At 39.6% G+C, this 22,019-nt stretch overlaps 1 protein-coding gene across 3 annotated transcripts in view; it reads left to right on the top strand.

The window, feature by feature from the left end:
• Window positions 1-18,237, top strand: part of USH1C (USH1 protein network component harmonin) — a 124,858-nt gene extending 106,621 nt beyond the window's left edge. For 2 of the 3 annotated variants that reach the window (XM_083709726.1, XM_083709725.1), the window contains exons 18-23: window positions 10,294-10,335; window positions 11,134-11,187; window positions 11,537-11,636; window positions 12,868-12,977; window positions 14,266-14,321; window positions 17,580-18,237. In XM_083709726.1, coding sequence (XP_083565852.1) covers window positions 10,294-10,335; window positions 11,134-11,187; window positions 11,537-11,636; window positions 12,868-12,977; window positions 14,266-14,321; window positions 17,580-17,592 — 375 coding nt within the window. In that variant the 3' untranslated portion in view covers window positions 17,593-18,237. The other variant, XM_083709724.1, reaches the window with a different exon arrangement.
• Window positions 18,238-22,019: the final 3,782 nt, after the last annotated feature.

Here is a 22,019-nt window from a genome sequence, read left to right as displayed (position 1 = left end):
AATTGTGTTCTCTATTGATATGAGCAGTGAAATTTTGAAAGTGGGGTAGCATCATGTGCACTTCTGAACTCTTGCATTGTGTTCACTAGATTGAGGCACTTGAGCCAGAATGATTGTATAAATAAGTAGAACGGTGAAAAATAATGGAGCGCTATTATTTGTTATCAATAGCTAGTTCAAAGTTAAAATAAAAGTGTGGCTAAGATACTGCATTCTCTACAATGTGTGATCCCATTGGAGTCCCTCCCCCCCTTTTAAACAGCTGCCTACCTCTACCTTTTCGTACTGTATATCTGTAATATATTACTCTCTGTTATATATTTCTCCTTTACCTATTTATAGCTTTTGGGTGGTTTTATCGGTATGAAGGAAAATTTCCCACAATTCGCAAGGTACCAAGAATGTTGAGTGTGAATGTTGAGAAGGTTTGCTGTGGAAAGTGCATTCTAATCTATTCTGTATTTTCCCCAATAAATTGTACGCTCATGTAAATTTATTGATGAGCATGAAATTAAGAGAAAGTTCGCTTACGTCACAGTGACTTAGATACAAAGAAAGATGCCTTGCATGAGTTCAGGATCTGTGCCACTCCCCAAACCTGCAGTTCCACTCCATGCTATTTAAACATGGAGTATGCTGGAGTAATAGCTTTAAGAACACATGGTAAAAGATGTGATCTCACCCTACCCTATCTTACGAGTCTGTAAGTTTTATTTTCTCCCATGGGACATGCATCAGTAACTATGCACAGAATTGCAATCTATATGCATATGCTTGGAAAGCTCAGCAGCATATTCCAGAATTGGACTGATGTATGTTGGACTCTGGAGGAAGTGATTTAAAGCCTTGATGGAGCAGTCATCACGACAATTGTGGATATATGGATGTTTTTAACTTAAGCAACTCCACTTTGCAAAATACATTTCTGACAGCAGGTAAATTCTTTGTCGGCCCATTTCTAAATCACATATTATATTTATCTTAAGAACATCATCCTTAACTATAAATGATCAATGATAGCCAGTTAGATAGTGCAGTCAGGTACTACTTACCTACCACTGTTGAAAAGGGATGAGCTTGACGGGTACCTCATGCCCCTACTCATGGGCATTGCAAGCTGATGAAGGAAACTGGGTGACTGAGTTAGCCTTGTGCTGACTGCCCAGTAGTGCCCTCTGCCGGCCCTACTGATGCCATTGGTCCATGTCTGTTGTTGTCATAGCTTCTCCTTGTCTCTGCTGCCACCTGACACTGCCCCGCCAATATGGGTATGGGCTTCATTTCCCCTTGGTTGCTACTCAGCAGTAGCATCCAAACACAGTCCCATTCCAGTGTGATATGCAATGTTTGTTTCAAAAGCCTGCTTGAAGGAACTGGCTAGATTTGACAGTTTTCCTTTAAGTTCATATCAGAAATAAAATTCATATTTAATATAACCAGAGCACCAGTGCAAATTATTTTTAGATGTCTGTGTTGTTAGTACTGCAGTCCTGTGCATGCCTACTCAGAAGTAAGTCCTATTGAGTTCAATAGACCTGACTTCCAGATAAGTGTGTGACCTGGCTTGCACCTCCTAAACTAGCAGGCTGCCCTCAGCTACAGCAGAGACACTCTCCCAATGTTGAAGTAAGATTCAGATCCACTCTCAACCAGCTTCAAGTGACTGAAGCTGAGTCATTTGTTTACAATTGCTAAAGATACAAGACCTGATTTATGTGGCTTTTCTTTAGGAAACACAAAGCCCTGGATTATTAACATTAATCCAATAGCTGAAAGGCAGTTTTTGCTTGTACAATTCCAAAGAAGCAGTTTGGTTCTCCACAGTTTTCTGCATTTCCCCCCATTGCAGTTGTTTGCTGTGTTGTTTTGGCAATATGTTGTACAATGTTTTGAGTGTGAAGTACTGGAATATTTTCTTGCACAGTAGAATAATTACTGTTACTTCATATGCAACCTCCTATTATGTAAAAGCCATAATCTAAGCATGTACTTGCTTCATTTGTAGAGAGACCACAGTTTATGTAATATTTTAAAAGCGATGTAGTCTTCAGTTTGGTAATCTGTATCAAAGGCATCTGCACACATTGTGAAAGCGTTGACATTTTGCCTCCGGCTTTTCAATATCTCGCCCTTCCAACGAGGTTTAGTTAAAATTAAATTCATTATGTGGCTGCTGTTTCTTCATGCCCAGCCTCAGCAATCACTGTGAATAGTTGCATGTCTATATTCACAGAGCCTCTTTTTCTAGGACATCTGCTTTTGTATATATAATCTCAGATTATTGAAGTAGTACATTTTCAGCCCCTGCAATATATATATTTTCTAAATGTATGTAAATATAATGAAAACCACCTAGAAAGGCAAAGAAAGAAAGAAATCCAAAAGTGACAGTCTCGGTGAGCAGAAAAAGAGCAAAATGCAACTGGAGTTTGAGCTAAAGCTTCTCAAGGAAAAGGAAGAGAAGCTAGAAAGAGAAAAGCAGCTGAAAATCAACCGGCTTGTACAAGAGGTATGTTCTTTTAACATGTTCTGATGACTTTAGTTTTACCATTTATTCCTGGGGGGAAGAAATATGGGTGGTATTTGAGTATTTACATAGGCAAATAACTTCAGATATATGAAAACTTTAAAAATCACATCAACAGTGTAGTTCAAGAACTCAAGCTAGACAGCAAAAAGTGGTTATCACAATTTAAAAGCTTAGCTTTGGTCCTCTTTGATTGGCTAATGGCACTATGCCAGGCATGGGCAAACTCTGCCCTCCAGATGTAGTGAACAGACACAACTGGTCATGTGTTTGTGCTTTCTAGGACTGCATGCCTGTAACTTTTAATACATGATGCCTTTTGCACAGAGACTATAGAGATTGGGAAAGGAGATGAATTACAATAATGTTTTTATCTGTGCACAACATTTTTAACAGTGAAATTCACTTTGCGCAATTGAATATGAATTCTATACCTGTAACAATAGCTTCACACTTTCTTCTGCAACTGTGATATGACTCAGGTATCTGAGACTGAACGAGAAGATTTAACGGAATCAGAAAAAACTCAGCACTGGGTGGAAAGGCTTTGTCAAACACGTTTAGAACAAATCTCCTCTGTGGAGAATGATTCTCCTGAGGTAAAATCATGCTCTGATCCCCACCCACTGAGATATCTAAAATGCCTGTCTTTGTTTTCTTTTTTTGATCCACAAACTATTTTACAGATGCAGTTAGCAGTATTGTCTCTAGTAGTCTCACTCATTCAGTTTACATGGTGGGGAGAGTTTCAAATTCATTCAGAGAAATAGATGCCCTTTCTCTAAGGAAAGACATTTTAAGAAGGTAAAGGCACTCAAGAGAAGCAGAATTAGAACAAAAGCCTAGCTTCCCAGCAGTAACTTCTACTGATACTTAGTCCTTTAAAACAGGGATAGGCAAACTCGGCCCTCCAGATGTTTTGGGACTACAATGCCCATCATCTCTGACCACTGGTCCTGTTAGCTAGGGATCATGGGAGTTGTAGGCCAAAAACATCGGAAGGGCTGAGTTTGCCTATACCTGCTTTAAAATCTAATACTTGCTATATGACACCTTATTACATACACTAAAAAAAACCCCACTCAAAAACCTTAGTTTTGACTGCAAACCAATCCTATACACCTACTAACCAATAACTTGTGTCAAATGTCATAATAGAGAACCTAGAGACCAGTGCTTTTTTCTGGGGGGACGCAGGGGTACACATACCCCTAAACATTTTGTGAATCTAAGTTTGGCCTCATTGAGGGGCAGTATTTCAATATGAGTAGGAAAGTGAGAGTACAGTACCCCTAAACATGTTTTTTTTAAAAAAAAGGGGGGGAAAGCACTGCTGGAGATACTTTCCCGCAATTTTATCACAAATAAATGAACAGTATAAGTTTCTGCAATGTCTCCTATCCCTTCTAATTTATAAACATGTATGCAATCGTGTGAGTGTGGAGTCTTAAATTATACCGCTTGCAATAGAAATATTTGTTGGGAAGCTAGGTTTTTTCTTTTAATTTTGCTTCCACGGATTGCTCTTACCTTCTTGAAATGTCTCTTTCAGCTGTAGGATTTTGTTAAGTTGTGGGTGAACGTATCAGACAACACAGCGATTCTTCAAACAGCTCTTGTTTATTCACAGGCCAGGACAGAACTGAACTGAAGGGTTCAATCAGCCTGCTTATATAGAACTCCAGTACAATGTAACTGTAACAATTTTCTAAAACTATCCAATCACTGAACGTCACTTTCAATCCCTTATTTGCATAACTATCTACAGTATCCCCCTGCTGGCCCAGGGTGAGAACTTCAGTACATAACAGATTTGTTGTCGCAAATACTGGTTTCCTTTGACCTGAATTGCGACATATTGGTACGTGGGCCAATCGGACAATTGGCATTGCGTGGAAATGAAATGTTATTATAGCAGCAGGCGGCCTTGTGCTCCGTTGCTTTCTCTTAGTGAGGATGTATTCAGGTAGTTTTAAGCAAGTGCTACGTTAAAACAGATTTATTTGTTATTATATTAGACAACAGGTGTACGTCCCGCTGTTTCTCCTTCTGCTACATCTGTGCGGAGGTTTGCTGGTGGTTTGCAGCTCCACACCACTGACCTTGACGATATCAGCTTAGATGATGTTGGCAAGCCTCCAAAACGCCCAGCACCTCCGCCTCCATTGCCCCATGCAATTCCTGTATTCCCAGGGACTTACCCACCTCCTCCACCAAGTGTCCCAGCTCCTAGGGGACCGCCCTCTCCAATGCCCTCTCCTGCAGCATCATGGATTACATTGCCTTCTCCTTCCTGGGTGCATGCTGCCCCTCCTCCCCTGTCACCCCCATCTTCTCCCCCATCCCCTCCTGCTCCGACTCTCCATCCTGTGCCCACTCACTTGGAAGAAAGGATGGGCAGCCACAGCTATCAGCCTAATGGGCCAGCAGACTCAATGAATGACTGGGAAATGAAAAGCTACAAGGGAAGGAGCTTTAGTCCAATTAGTTCTCAGACCAGTGAGCAGACCTATTTATCCAATCCAAAGGTATGACATAGTATGGAATATGTTTTGCATCTGTGGCAAACCCAACCACCTCCTGCTTCTGTTTGAGTTTTTCAACAGAAAATATACATATTCCACTGTGAGTTTTGCTCTGCATGATATTGTACTGCAGCATCCCCACTCCCCCACAAAAGAAAAGATAAGCCCATTTTAGAACATGGTCTTATCATGCTTGTCCTCTCCCACCCCCGCCCCAGTGTGGTCTTTTGCACATTTCTGGAAATCTTATTGTGCTTCATGGAGACATTTGTACAGCTTATATTAGTCAACTGAGTGTGTGTTTTTCTACTACATATTTGTGTAAGAAAAAGGGGGGCTGCTTGAGCAAATGTGCATAACAGCTGAGAATCAAACATGAATGTGCTTCTGAGTAGCACATTAATGATCAAGTACTAAATTTGCTAGGTTGGCAGGAGCTGGGACCAAGCAACGGGAGCTCAACCCGTCGCGGAGATTCAAACCACCAACCTTCTGATTGGCAAGCCCTTGGCTCAGTGGTTAAGACCACAGCGCCTAGATAAATAGGGACCGCTCCAGCAAGAAGGTCAACGGTGTTTCCATGTGCTGCTCTGGTTCACCAGAAGTGGCTTAGTCATGCTGGCCACATGACCTGGAAGCTGTACATCGGCTCCCTCAGCCAATAAAGCGAGATGAGCGCCGCAACCCCAGAGTCGTCCACGAATGGACTTAACAGTCAGGGGTCCCTTTACCTTTACATTTTTACTAAATTTGCTGTTGAGCTACTGATAGCTCACTATGCACTCCACTATCTGTTAACCACAATGGAGATTTCTAATGGTGCACCTTCTTTGCAGATTTCTACTAAAGACCATCCTTGGTCCTCCCAAATTGCATGTTCTTTCTCTCTGCTTGTGATGCTTTGTTGTTTCAAAAGACTTTCTCTGGTTTCTGGTTTTCGTACATGAAGATTTTAATACCAGTTCTCCATCCAGGTGGAAATGCTAGTGTTCATGTTTTTAATAGTTTAGCTTGTTTCTCTTTCATAAGTTGATTTCAGTGTTTATAAATAAGAGTGCTTTAAATCGTATTGTAGGCATTAGTCTGTGTTCACAAATATTTGCATGCTTGTTTCAATGAAGGAAGGAATGTATTAGTCATTGACCACTTTAATATATGGCACAATCCTATACACACATATATGTAGTTGAACCACATTGAGTTCAGCAGGGTTTAATCTCAGGTAACTGTACAGTATTGCTGTTTTAATTAATACAAATGGGTTGAGGAAACCCATAAAGGGCTAATAATATTTAAAATGAAAGTTATCTAACAATTCTCATTATAATTTTTTTATCCTGTTTTAAAGTAAGACAGCTCTTTGAAGGGTCAAAATATCTGAAGGGTGTCACGCTTGCTTCAAAAGAAGTACATATTTTGTCACCTGCATGTTTTTCTTCTTTCTGTCATAAACCAATTTGTTTTTCAAATGATTATTGGTAGTGTGGTATGTCAAAACCATAAGTCTTCATACCGCATATGAAACCTGTTGTCATTTAGGTTGCACGAAATACAAGTCACCTCAGCAAAATGTCGTCTGCATCAGGCAGCCCATTGGTATGTCATATATATATATATTTAGTAAATAAAAAAAATGTGATAGCCTTCCAACATAATACCATAAGACTTTCAGATCTCAGAAGAAACGAATTGTTTTATTTATGAAATGCCTAGTTTTATGGTCCTAGCTATCAGTGGAAAAGCAAGCATTCTAAATGAAATATCCAAATGGCCCTGAGTCTAGTATTGCTTGGTGCTTAAATTGTTGTTCAACATGTAAAGTTTCCCACCCATCGCCACCCCTATAGTGCATTGGTTGGTATTGTGGGTGGTGTGGGTTACCTTTGTATGAGTTTCGTGGGACTTGATAGAAGTTGATGAAGTGTCTGGATTACATTTAGAATGCGTGAAACACACAGGTGTTTTCTGTAATATTCTTAAATTGCACCTCCATAGCAATTTTCTCCAAGCCCTCCTGCCCTGCGTCGCCCAGCTGTACCTATAGTCTCCAAACCTGTCATGCTGCATCCTGACCACAATATCATGGTCAGACCAGCAATCAAATCAGAAGCCCTGGTAAGATTAATCCTATATAATTTGCATGCTGCAAGTGTGTTGGGTATTGCATGTCAAGTGATCTGCTCACCACTGGTGTCCACCTTTCATTCTGAGTTCTAACTCAGAATACAAACTGAACATGTCAGATATATTGTGACATGTGACAGATCTTAAGCTCTTAACATGGATGGCATTCCTGGGGTTTCCTACAAGACCCTGGCTCCTGGAGGTCAAATAGATCAGCCACTCAGCTACTGCCCTGAATCTAGCCTTCCATCAATAGTCTTCACAATACCTACCTGCTGTCAGTCCCTAGTGAGTTAAGAGACCGTAGGACTCTTCTCCTGTACACTTAACTGAGTATATCCACACAGGATATGTGGGATGAGAGATACTGATCTTTATAATCCAGCCAGGACAGAACACAGTTAAAACAGTAAACATATTTATCTATAAAAAGCAATACCCAGAAGTAGTTGTATTTTTTTTACATGATACTAAAATAAGTTCTAGTATTTTAACCTAACACAGCTGAGTCGTCTCCTTAAGTTATCCTAACTATTTAACTATCCCTTCATTGCCTCTCATTTTCTCATCTTATTCCCTCTCCTTCTGTGAGAGGGAGTCCAGATAGTCCAGCTAGGCAGTGTCTATTTGAAGTGCAACTGATCCATGATGCAACATATAGTTCAACTGTCCCTTCAATGCAGAAGAAGTTTGTACGTGTACAAAAGTAACCTTGCTCTTGCTGATGTATTTGTAGGATAACTAATTGCACACTTGGCAATTTGTTTCTATCTTTTTTTCAGCCTCAAGAGATGTTTAAAAGGATGGTGGTTTACAATTCATCATTTAAAAATAACAAAAAACAAGTAAAATGACATTTTCTTTGTTTGTGTGGCATTTTGGTGTTTCAGTTGTGCTTTGATACTAGCATTCTCCCTCTCTTTATTCCCCCCTCCCTGTTGTCATTTGGAATAAGGACACAGTATAGCTTTCTAAAATAATAATGGATTAAGATTATTATCTTAGTCAAGCTTTATACTCTCTTGATGAATGCATGCAACTCCTGCTAGCATATTGAGAAACTAGGGGTCATACGTAATGTTTATCATGTAGTTTGTTCCCAAGTGAAAGCTGCTTCTATCACAAATCACCACTCTGGGGAGGGCTATGCGTTAAGACCATGATGTGGCATCCAACCCTTTGTCCCCTTCTGTAGTTCTCATCAGAGCCCCTGCACCTGCAATTTGCGTTGGGAGAAAAAGCTCCAATTTAAACAAATGGGAGCTCTGTGACCTGATGCAGATTGCGGGTGAAGAGAGGCCCAGTCCAGGTTGGGATTAGAGCTGCAGGATAAAGCTTAACGGCCCCCAAACCCCACACCAAAGTACCAGTCTGGACTGGGGATCCCTACAGTGGTAATTAGTGAAAGAAAAAAGTTTGCACTAAAGGCCAAAGTACATGAAAAACACCTTGTGTAGTTTGGTTCTAATTACAAGCACTAAAAATCCTGATATTTTAAGACATCAATGGGAACTTTATTTGCCCTGATTAAAACACCTCTTCCCCCACTCCACAGTCCTGACCTTGCTTTTCCCCACCCCACCCATGCTGATTATTTGTTTTGGTTTATTAAAACAAACAAACTCACAGGGCCAAATGATGTGGTTTTAAAATATGAGAATAAAGTTGTTGCCTTCCTACTTGGAACCAGTCTGCTAATATTCTCTCCTTTCACCATGAAGCAGAAGTACAGTACTAGATCTGCAATTTAAATTTTAATGTAGCAATGCCCAGTGGTTGTGCACCTGTTAGTAGTACACAATGAAAACAGTTTGGTGACACTTTTCCCAGAAACACTAAATGCATTTCACAGTGTTTATTCTGGAGTGGTAATGATTTGTTTATTGGATCCAGCCTGTGTTTGTTTAAAGGTATTGTATTTACTCTTTCTTAAAACATATTTTCCCAGGAAAGTATTCTTCAGGGACAACATCTGTTTGTTATGAAACTGACATTGAGGTTAAGAAAGATGAAGTGATTTGCTTTAAATCACACCATGAATCAGTGGTTCCATTCAAATTACAACTCCCAGTTCTAAGACATTTGTTCAGAATATTTCTTTCTAATATATAAAGACTGCCCAGATCACTTTCATTTTTATCTTCTTTACAGAATTCATTATTATAAACCATATTATGTCAGAGTTGTACTATTTGCAAGTAAAGTGCTTTGTGAACACAACTATTCCCCAAACAACAAATCTAGAATCTGTGAAACCTGAAACCAGAAATCTAAAAACTGGCCCAAATGAGTTAATAAAGGGAGCGGGGTCAACAATGAGAAAGTTCGATATGCCTAAAACTACACTGAAATTAATAAAACAGGACTATCCCAATGTGTTTACCATCCTATTTATCATGCTTATCATTCCACTAGGATAAGTTAATCACTGGTATATGTGCTTGATTTTTAATACATGTAAGCATGTCCATTGTGGATCAGTGTTAGATATGTGTGAAACGGGCACATGGATTCTAGTCAGGGTTAGACCAGAAGACAACCAAAGCCATACAGTCTCACCACCACCCCTGTTGTTTAAGAGGAGCAGTCTTGATGTGCAGTAAAATGAGCTGGATTTGCTTTAGACAGGCAGTTAAAAAGTTATGCATGCACTGAAAAGATGAATGTGAATGCATGTTCAATTAAATAAAAACTTTTAAGAAATGTTTTCTTCTTTATTTTGTTTTTCTGCTTTGTAGTAGCCAACTTGCCAGTTCCATCTCAGCTTTACTCCTTCCTTATATTGCTGAACCTCTACCGAGAGCCTGCAACTCTCCCTTAATTATGCTAGTGGAGTTCAGCAAAATACATCATCTGCATGTAGCCTTCACTATCCATAGACAAAAGTAACTTATCAATAGCTAAGTCTAAGGAAACTTCTCTAGATCAATTTTATTTGACTATTACATCCTAAACAGTTGGAATCTCTCTGTATGTCTTCTGACTGTCAGGAGGAATGTGAACAAACTGTCTAATATGTCATCATCTCATTTCTTTTCTGGCTTTGCTCATCTCGGAGCACCCCCTCCCCATTTACTGTTTGCTATGCATGTATTTGATTACCAGTTTTATTTGCAGGGCTTCCAGAAGTACGTGGAAAACTTTGATCCCTACACAATGGTAAGAAGACATTTAAAAGTATAGGCCATTTGTTATCTCTTATGCTTTGCGCTACCTTTTGACACAGGTGGCATTTTTAGCTTTCTGAGCCAAGGCAGAAACTAATTCAGAGACCTGCAAAGGGCATGTTCTGCATAGATTATATCTAGAAGTGCCTACATTCTGTTTTAAGATGCATGCTTCGCATTATGTAATTTGTCTTTCGCATTTGAAAAAGTTGTTGTTTAGTTGTTTAGTCGTGTCCGACTCTTCGTGACCCCATGGACCAGAGCACACCAGGCACTCCTGTATTCCACTGCCTCCCGCAGTTTGGTCAAACTCATGCTGGTAGCTTCGAGAACACTGTCCAACCATCTCGTCCTCTGTCGTCCCCTTCTCCTTGTGCCCTCAATCTTTCCCAACATCAGGGTCTTTTCCAGGGAGTCTTCTCTTCTCACAAGGTGGCCAAAGTATTGGAGCCTCAGCTTCAGGATCTGTCCTTCCAGTGAGCACTCAGGGCTGATTTCCTTCAGAATGGATAGGTTTGATCTTCTTGCAGTCCATGGGACTCTCAAGAGTCTCCTCCAGCACCATAATTCAAAAGCATCAATTCTTTGGCGATCAGCCTTCTTTATGGTCCAGCTCTCACTTCCATACATCACTACTGGGAAAACCATAGCTTTAACTATACAGACCTTTGTCAGCAAGGTGATGTCTCTGCTTTTTAAGATGCTGTCTAGGTTTGTCATTGCTTTTGTCTCAAGAAGCAGGCGTCTTTTAATTTTGATGACTAACTCATGTTTCTTGATTTTCTGCTAGTTTTCACCTGATCAGATTATGGGGAAAGATGTGCGACTTCTGCGCATAAAAAAGGTAATGTTTGTGATGGAAGAATTATAACTGGTTAAGCTTTAGGAGACAGTTTCTTTGTTGGGATATGCAATGTGGCACTAGTGCTCATTTTAAAATGAAACTTGCTGGTGACGAAGTTCAACAGTCACTCTCTCACACTGAATGACGCAAAATCTCTTCTCCCAACAGCAGATGTTATTGAAGGATTTGGCCCATGCCCAAAAACCACTTCCATCAGTGTTATTGATTTGTTTATTTATTTTAGTAGATATTGGCTTTACTTCTGAAAACTCTTAAAGGCTGAACAATATGTTCCTTTTCACAAAGGTGCTTTTCTTTCATCTTTTCTGAATTACGTTTTTCTTAACAGGAAGGATCATTAGACCTTGCAGTAGAAGGGGGCATCAATTCACCAATTGGAAAAATAGTGGTTTCTGCTATTTATGAAGGTGGTGCTGCAGACAAGCATGGTGGGTAGCTTTGATCAAGAACAATAGAAAAGATGAAATCATGTCACTCATTTGATAAAACAGTTACGTTGACGACATTTTTTTGCAATCTTTCAAACCTTACAAAGCTCATTTCTAAGCAATGGAATTCTTGAGGCAGATGTCTATTATTTACATGTTGGAAATGTATAAATACTTTGTTAGTAATTGTGGTTTGTATTCAGTAGCATTCCTCTGCTGAAGGAACTGAGGCTTTCTCTTTTTACAGTGGGGAGGGAAGCTATTTTTACAAATTTCCCTCTCCTTCTGCAACCTTCTCCCCATGCTGTTCCAGAGGGTTCGCCAACTCTCTGAAGATGATTCGTAGGGCTTTAACAGGGAGGGGGGAATTGGCAAAAATTATATCCCTTCTCATCAGTGTAGTGTAGGGGCTGAAACCGGGGCGATTGCCCTGGGTGCATTTTGGGTGGGGGGCACACTGCTCTTGCCACCCTCCCCAAGTCAGCGCTGTGCGGATTTGCCCAAAGGAGCTTTGGTGGTCTATGCCGGGAACGTGCAGGGCAAAGCATCTTTGCCCCGGATATCCCTTACACAAGGTAAGACAGCTGGCAGTGGGTAGGTGGAGGATGGTGGGCTGTGTTGGCCTGGATGGATGGGGGGGCATTGTTCATGTGACATCATGCACACGCAACGCTCACACATACACCCCCCCCCCCAATGTTGGGTGCAACTCGGCACCACTGCTTTGGATTCAGCACACAGAACAAATCAAGCCTCTGTGGCTCTTTTAAAGTTTTCAGCTTAAAAGCTCCCTAACCTATTGTTCACCTACTGCCAAGATGACTTGGCATCCAGCCAGGTAATGGGAGGGGATCCTTACTACTCCTGGAAAGGTATCACCAGCTATTTGCTTACATGGCAACATGGGCAACTCTTTAGCCATGCAGATAGAATGTTTACAGGCCAGGCTAGGGCCATTAACTTAGCAAACTGGTTTAAACAGTTTAGCAGTTCCTTCTAGTGTACACTAGAGTCTTATAGATACTTAATCACAGACTTGGTTGGGATCCACAGGCATCAGCCCCCCAATCCTGTAACATTATTTTGGTATGGTGTGGCATAGTTTCCCCTACCCAGAATTGCTGCCTTCATTAAATATTCTAGTTTGATCTTCCACATTGCTGAGTAGTAAATGCTTCTGTAATTAAGCCAGAAATGTTCTTGTTCCTTTGCTTTGTATTTTCTTTTTCAGGAGGCATTGTGAAAGGGGATGAAATCATGGCTGTGAATGGCAAGATATTGTTGGATGTTAAACTGGATGAAGCTCAGGCGACTCTTGCAAAAGCCTGGAACATGGGTGGGGTAAGTTAGTCTGCATTTCCTAATCTACATTGTACATATCAGATATTCATGTTTCCTGCTCTCCTTATGAAAAGCAGTAGATAATTTTCAAAAGTATTGGTAAACATAAAGTTAAAAACAACATATGTGCCCTATCATGAAATAGAAGTGAAGAAGGTCTAGGAATCACACACTGGAAAATGTATTATAAACTTAAACAATTGTGTTATACAATACATAGAAATACACAACTTCATTACTGAACATGGATGCTATTAGCACATTGAGAGTTAGGGAAGGAGCTGTGTCTTGTGGGTCTTCAAACATCTTGACACACACACCCCAAATGCCCAATTTCCACACATGCATGTTGCCAGCAGAATACCACCAATGGGTGGCTGTTGGGTACTTAAGAATACTTACTGTGTTTTAATTTGTTGGAAGGCACCCAGAGTGGCTGGGGCAACCTAGTCACATGGAAGGCATATAAATAATAAACTAGCAGCGGCAGTAGTAGGAGGAGGAGGAGTATTGGTTATCTTTGGCCATGGAGCTTTCCACAGGTGTACAGGGGGCCCTGGTGGCATAAGTGCTGCCCACCAATTAGGCCCCCCTCTCTGCTGGCAGAGCAGCACTTATTCTGCATCCAGTGGTCTTTTGACCAGCTGTCTCTACACCATCCAGTGTGCAAAAACAAGCAGTAAGAAAATACTGGACAAAGAATAATATCATTTCATTTTAAAATGTCTGAAGAGTTGCATGCCAAGTATTCAGATTCTTACATAATATACATAGACCAGATGGACATTGGTTAAAGTACACATTGATCATGATGAGTAGATATCGCATACATATGCATATATAATATACCGTGTGTGTGTGTGTGTGTGTGTGTGTGTGTATATGAGCAAAAATCTTACTAATATGTTCTTAGAAGAAAATCCTACTGTTGGACCTGCATAAACATTTGGTACAGACCTAATACAATAAACACAGAATAATAACTATACACAAATACTGACATTAGGTCAATACTTGGCTTAGATAGGTTTCTGAGAGCAATAAAAAAAATAGGCACATAAAGTTTATGTTCATCTGGCAAGATTTTCCATTGATATTGGGTGGGTTAGAGATCTGGCTTTTGGCTCTACTTTACTTGCATCCTTTATTTTAACAGGCATGAAGCTTAGGTGCGTTGCCTGCCATATCGAAAAATGCACATAATGAAAGAGTATTAACTGCATTTGACTTTATCCTGATTAGCTACTGGTGATTTAGATTTAATATTTATGAAACTTTTCTTTTGCAGGATTGGATTGACTTGGTCATTGCTGTGTCTCCTCCCAAGGAATATGATGATGAAATGTAAGGTTTCACTTCTATAGTCATATATTAGTTCACAGAAATAAACTAGGCGTCTCTCTTATTTGACTTCAGCTAGAGTCCTTAGATGTAGGCTCAAACGTTAGTGACCACATGAGAGTCAGTGTGGTGTAGTGGTTAAGAGCAGTGGACTCGTAATCTGGTGAACCAGGTTCAAGTCTCCGCTCCTCCACCTGCAGCTGCTGGGTGACCTTGGGCTAGTCACACTTCTCCGAAGTCTCTCAGCCTCACTCACCTCACACAGTGTTTGTTGTGGGGGAGGAAGGGAAAGGAGAATGTTAGCCGCTTTGAGACTCCTTAAAGGGAGTGAAAGGTGGGATATCAAATCCAAACTCTTCTCTTCTTCATCACATTTTAAGAAGAATGTTAACGAAATGAAGGGATGTCAACAAAAACAGATTAAATGCTAAGCAATTTAGAACCTAGGGAAATGTTTTTAAAATAGGCCCTAGGGTAAAGAATTGTCAGGAAGATGTGGAAGCTGTTGCTGCCTTCATTGCTGCTTACCTTCTCTTTCCTGGCCTGACCAGATGAAGGAACAATTATGCTGGAAGTGATGCAACAGGACAGCAGCAACACTGAAAGACACACCTCCCGCTCCCAGCATCTGCATAAAAGACAGGATGCAGCAGCAGTGGAGAAAGTGGGAGGGGAGGGGGAGAGGAAGGGAAAATTGGGCTGGATTCTAGACACATCAAGAAGTGTTTCAGTTAAATGTGTTGCAAACTTTATATGAGAAATTGGGTTAGCAAAAATGGAGCTCCACAGCGCCATCTGGTGTCACAGTGTTAGAATGGATAAACAACACATATAAAGCATATTTTCTTTGCCAATGTAGCGAGTCCTGGGTTGATTGATTTTCACCAGGGGTGGGAGAAGAGATGTGCAAGGGTTGGGGATGGGGGGTCATTATTACACCAAGTATCTTAGGTAGCAAGTGCTTCACTTCAGAAAATAAGCTATTTTATAGGTCAAGTAATGAGAAGGAGACCTAAGCCTAAGTGGTGAAGATCCCATTAGGCAGTTTCTGACGGGAAAACACAAGCTGGGGCTCTGAGGATCCTTGGGACCTTATAGAACACAATTGTGACCAAATATTTAGCAGGACCTAGCAGTGAGTTGCTGTACGCAGAGAGCTTGATTGCTTATCAGGGCTACTAAGGGAATGGCAAGAAGTTAAGGCTTTAAGTGGCCTAAAACCCATGAAATCATCCTAATTTTTTCGTCATTCAACAAATCATCTACCATGTATTATTAAACATTCCTAATGAAACCTGGATATTTTATAATACTTAGCTGCTCTGATGGCAGCCTGAAATTATCAGCCTAATTCCAATGCATATGGAAATTTGTTTCTGCCTCCAATGCATATCTCTAGCTTAATGAGAAACCATCTGCACAAATGGGGGAATCAATAAAACAGCAGAAGTAGAAGAATAACAGCAGCAGCAAAGACTATTCAAACAGCCGGAAGTTAAGCAATAAAAAGTCTTTCTAAATAATAAAAAAGTGTTAACCACCTTCCCAAACTTAGAAGGAAATGATTTGTTGGATTTCAGTAGAAAGGGCATTCCACAACTGTGGTACCACCACTGACCAAGCCCTGTCTATGGTATTCACAAACCAAAAAATACAGCCTACAAAACTAGCTGTAAAGCTTGGGTAGTTTCAAAATATCTGATGTTAGTAGTTATTAGTAGAGACATAGAGGAGTGCAAGCAAGCAGAGGAGTAACTTCCATACTTATTGTGTGTTTTCATATCCTATATATTTAGCCCTATTCCTTCGTCCTCTGTCATCCCCAAGATAAACAGAAAGGTTTTTGAAGGCAGTGCTGCAGTGTACAGACAAGGGTTTCTTCTGCAGCTGTAACCACTGCAGTGTTCCCTCATGGTGAATAGCAAAGCTGGGTGCACATATTATGTTTTTGTGCAAATGTGTACATTGCAATGCATGCGCCTGCCTATACTTTGCATGCCGCTTAAAAGCTTTGCAGAATGTTCTTTGGAATTGGTATTTCTCATTTTCTTCAATTAGTGCTAAAACTGTGGACCCTGTAGCAAGAATATTCATGTATCATGTAGTATTATTTTGTATTATATAATGCCCTTTTCTCTAACTGCTTCCAATGTGATGTGTTTGAGTAAAAATTGGTAGAGACTAAAAAAAAAATCATTTTTCTTCAGTTCTTTTTCACTCTGTATTAGCTAAGTAACTAATAGCTCCCTCAAAAAATTGCAGTCAGAACTTTACAAGACTGGATCCAACCAACTCTGTCAGACAAAAACATCAACTTGCTTGTACAATTAGCAAAATCTTAATAACACTTCTGTTTTCAGAATTTACAGGGATATGTGCACTACACAGCTGCTTGTTCTTTAAATCCTATTAACATCAAATTGAGTATTTAAACTTATAATCAGGCTTGCCAAAGGAACACATGTTTTTGTTCATTCTTGGTGTTGACATTTTGCTTTTTTTATTACAGAGTGACTTAAAATATTCTGATGTCATTAAAATCCAATGGAGCTTGTATCCGTGTGAATGTGCACATAGGCTTGCACCCATGGTTTCTAAAAAGGCATATAGGAAAGCTGTGGCCCTCCAGATACTGTTGAGCTACAGCTCCCATAATCTCCCACTATTGGCCATGGTGTTTGGGGCTGATGAGAGTCCAGCAATGTCTGGAGGACCCAGTTTCCCCATACCTGGTCTAGGTAAAGTTTCTCAATTCCAATCCTAAAGTTGCTTATAAATGAAGGAGATTTTTACCCTTTACAAGTGATGGAGAGAAATTGCAAGTGAGTCATGCTTCCTCTTTTTGAGCTTCTGGGGCAATGTTCTGTGGGGACCTCACACTACAACACTCCACTAACAGCTCCACTACAACCTGATGTATGAACTGCAGATGCAGAAAAGTACATGCATCTCTTCACAGGGAAGCACAAAAAGAAAAAGTGTGACTCGTTCCACATTCCTGTCCACCATCACACACACATTTTCTAACCTTTCCTAAGCCTCCTGGAAAAATAGAGGCTATGCTCACCATCAGTAAGTATTTTAGGCTTCTTCATTTGTCATGTTGATGTGCATGAGTCTTTTGTGATCATGCTCTGAAGGGTTAAGCACTGTAAACACTAATTTTATCTCATTTTATCGTATGATTCGGTTTTGCTTACTCAAGTTGTATCCCACCTTGATAGAGATGGACATTAACCATTTTTTCCTCCCCTATTACAGGACATTTTTTTAAGATGGGAGAAACAAAACATAAGCATTCTGAAGAAACCTACCAATGTATAGGTATCAAGTTACTTTTATCAAATCAGACTTCTATCAGTCAAGAAGTGTGAATAAGATGAACATGAGATTCTGCAAATCATTCACGGCCTTGTGTTTGAACTCTCAGAGCAGCATGTCATTTTATTTCCTCTCATAAGCCATGGTTTGTGGTTGCTTATAACTGCCAACAGCTGAATAATTCATTGGAGATGATAAAAAGAGCCAGGGGCCAATTCTGAAACTGTCCTAACTACACTACAGGTGAAATTGTTTAGGAGAGTTCGATCCTTTCTCAAAGGAAGAAATAGCACAATCCTACACATGAGTAATTTCCTAACATACTAATACTTAAAGCACAGAAGATAGGGGGGAATTCAGCGAGGATACTGATAATATAAATAACTTGATGCTTAAGGCATTTCTGAATTACTATTTTGAATCTTTACAGATACAGCATTTACATTTTCTTAATTACTCTATATTCAAAAATGATTTTTGTTTTTATGTTTCACATCTGCTGTTGTTCCAGTGTGCCAAGATATCCAAATATACAGCATAATTTCTAAACTGCCTTTTAATGCAATAGTGTATTTTGAAAATAAAATGGTAATTCCCAGACACTGAGTTACTGTGTCTTTTAACAGGATTCTGATAACTTGTGGTTGTTGGTAAATCTGCCAAATTCTTGGTTTGTTTCAAAATAATAAAAACACACTTTGAGGAGGTACTGTACAAGCATTTACTCCCACTCCAGGTGTGTTGGGAGATAGGGATCCATAACTTGGTAATGTAGCATATGCCCTGAATGTAGAAGCCCCAGCTTCAGTTCCAAGCATAGAATCCAACTCCTAGGGGCCTTGGGAGCTTCGGCCCCCACAATAAAATATTTGAGGGGGGTGGGCCTCCACAAAGTTGATGGGCATTTCCATTCAAATAGAGTGTATGCTCTGCATCATGTGATTATGTGGGGCGGGGCTTACCTGGGTCCCCACAATATTTTATTCAGGTTGATATCCCTGGTTCCAAGCATCCCTACTAGGAAGGATCTCAGATAACATTTTTTACTTACTTATCTATCTATCATGTATATGGCAAGATGGCTTCTAAGTGGTTTACAAGTATAAAATCAATACATAATTAAAATTCACAATAAGTTCTGTTGGGGCATGGCTAGGAAAGATGACTGCCAGAGCCTCTACATGTGGACAGGCCTGTGTTAGAGATTATCTAGTTTAGAAGCACCAATTGTCTGACTCACTAAAATACTTGTTGTACTTTTAACTCCTCGATTGTGGGGTCCTTTTAGCATCAAAAGCAAGTTCCCTATGACAGCAAATACAAGATGAAAGGGCTTTTTTTGTCTGGAGAAAACGTCTCTCCCTTACTTGCCATTTGTCCTTTGTTAAGAGTATCCAGTTTTAAGGGGAGCCGAAAGTGAAAGAGAGCGTTTCCAGATCAATCTTAGTCCCATCATTGGTAAATATTTAACGTATCAAACCATTCATGTGCTGTGAAATTCAATTATTCCCCCAGTGCAGCATTACAGTATGAGAAGTAATGGCGAGTAAGGAAGATACAGGCTGCAATGTATAAATTCTAGTGGGAAATAATATCTTATGAAAGAATTTATTTAGCTTTGGGGGGTTATGCAGCAGTCTTCCATTAGCCTGTGAGTAGAATAGGTTTTCCAGGAGCAAAAGGGGACTTCTGGCTTCCAAGTGCTGCTTTTATCCCCAAAATACAATGAGAAGCCATAGGGCATCTTCCTAAAATGCTCACAGTCATCTTCCCCACAAAGTGTGCAAACATGTCCTGAAAAGAAAGATGTTAACATTTGCTTGGCTTCAATCTTCTTTTCCCCACTTCTACTCTTTCCTCTTTTCCTCTTCTGTTTCCCATTCTGGGGATCACTGACCTCTTCATCCTCCCCTAACTTTAATAGGTTCTTGTTTACTTACAGCTTAACAGGAAATTTAAATGGGAAAGAAGAGCTTTTTCCCATGTAAACATACTGTACAATGGACAATCTGGCAATTATATTGACATGACATTTAATAAGACAAGAAGAAAACAAAAGTTTAGTTTTTTTTAAAAGACATCCTGCCACCATTTTGAAGGTCCTTTTAAAACTTTCTATTTGATTCCCTCACTTTTTTAAAAAAGCAAAAATAGTATGTTCTACAACCACAAGTTGAAATTTTTAAATAGAGGAACTATACAGAACAACTTGTTAAAAAAAACAAACCCATCACAATACAAAGATTTTCATATTTAAAGTAAGTAGGATTCTTCAACTGTCAATTAATAGAAATACATTTCCCCAGGAATAAAGCACATGATCAACTAAGGCCAAACAGAGGATCAATTGTTTTACTGGAATGTGAAATTAGCAGACACTTATTGCTTAAGAAAACTTCATTTCAGTGCAATGACTTTTAAGATAATTATGCCACCAATTTTACACAGATCTATGTGCTGGCTAACATGACTTTTGAAAGAGCAGAAAAGGCAAAGAGGATCTCTAGGACCCATCTTTCCAAAAGGTCCAACTATTTGCTATTTTCCCTTCCCTAATTTGAGGGAACAAATTATACCTTTCAGATTATACTCTGAAGACCTGCAGCAGGCAAAAGTCACTTCAGGCTAACCACCAGCTCTTCAAAGACCAAAGCAAAGAGACACCAGCTTTAAAGTCCATGTTTTTTGTTTAGGGACCAAGTGAGAGTAAAACTTCCATATTTTTATAAAGTTAGTCACTACCAGTGCACAAGCTTATGGAACTGGATCACAGTCAGAGCTGCATTTGAGGAAATAAGTGGTATTCTGTCTCATATTTGTTTGGATCTGAAAGCAACAGGGATTAATATTGGCAGCCATACATATTTAGGGGACTGCACAAGACTTACATGAGTTCTGTACTTCTCCCTTCCATAACCTGGCTCAGAAGCAGAGATACAAATGTTCTAAGCAACAACAAAATGCTTAGTTCTACTAAGAATGCTTCTGGCTCACATGTCAGAGAGTAATCATTCCATGTGTTGCTTTCCATCTGGACACAGTGTGATTGAGTTTGTTCACACCTCCTAATAATGACAGCGTAGATGAGAAGCAGAACAGAGACAGTATGAAAGCATAACTTGTTCAGCAATAGATATGGCCTCTTTGCATATATATGCTTCTAAACATGGTTCTGCAGTAAATTTCCACTAACCCTTGTGTCATCACATTGTTATCAGAAATCCAACTCTTTAGTAAGTGCAGTGCCTTGTTAATTTTATAAAGAAAGCAGTTCCGTTCTATCCTTGGAGTTAAACCCAAGCTCTGGAACTGATTAAGAACGTTACGCAGATGGGCTTTTTTGTTTCAGGCACAGCTAAACAAGCAACCTTGGATGTCACCATCTGAATCCAGATCAAGGCAATTACTCTGTCCTGATGGAAGTTAGAAAGAAGACTACTTTTGATACAAATGGGAAGCCTCTATTAGTTATCTATAACATATTTGAAGAATCTGAATAATGAACAAATGAGAAGTGTTTCATATGTGCTCCCATTTCTTATTTACACCACTTAAATGTCATTTTTAAAAAGCACTTGATGCATCTTACAATAGAATTCAGTTTCAAATACATTAAAACATAGGAAAATGCATTTACCGGTAAATAGGAGTGAACTGAGTGAGGATGAAATTTATGAACATTTTCATCAGCCACAAAATGCACTCCTATTACAGTGATTTTTGGGGAGCTGTTGTATGAAAGGGAATAGTAAGAAGCAATACTCTGGTCTTCACTTGATACAAATGTTCAAAATGACATCAAGTGAAGACCTGTTATTTTGGATTATCATTTATTTGTCTTTAATCACTACTATAGTGTTTGAAAGAAATACAAAAGCTACTCCAAAATAAGTGTATACTAGGCATATTCTTGTTAAAAGTGAACAAATGGCTACTTTCTGTGGATAAATAGTCAAGTGCTATATATATTTTTACATGTGGCACGTAAAATTAGTACATTCATCCTAGTCCTAGAGGTGTGAGCTGTCAATCACATAGCTGTTCATTAAAACTGCTTGGAAAGCACCATCTTGTTTGAAAGCTGCACATATTTAATCTCTTGTTAACACATATCCAAGTTCTCTGCATCATGGACCTACTTGATACCACAGTTTTATGAAGATGTACAGTATTCTTACAGCAGTTCTGTGCTTCATTTGCTTTCTGTGGAGTTTTCCTGGAAGCCAGATCCCCCTTAAAAATGACTGTGATGTGAATTTAAAGGCTATGATATGTTATTCTATGTTTGCACAACAGCAGTTAAACTGGCGGTGTTATACCTGACAAGGGAGAACACAGCCACCCAATTCTGTGGCCTGAGAAGAAAAATGTACTACCACC

Source organism: Podarcis gaigeae (genome assembly GCF_964106915.1).
Source record: "Podarcis gaigeae genome assembly, chromosome: 1".
In the NCBI taxonomy this organism is placed as follows: domain Eukaryota; kingdom Metazoa; phylum Chordata; class Lepidosauria; order Squamata; family Lacertidae; genus Podarcis; species Podarcis gaigeae.
This window is presented reverse-complemented; position numbering and strand designations above follow the sequence as displayed.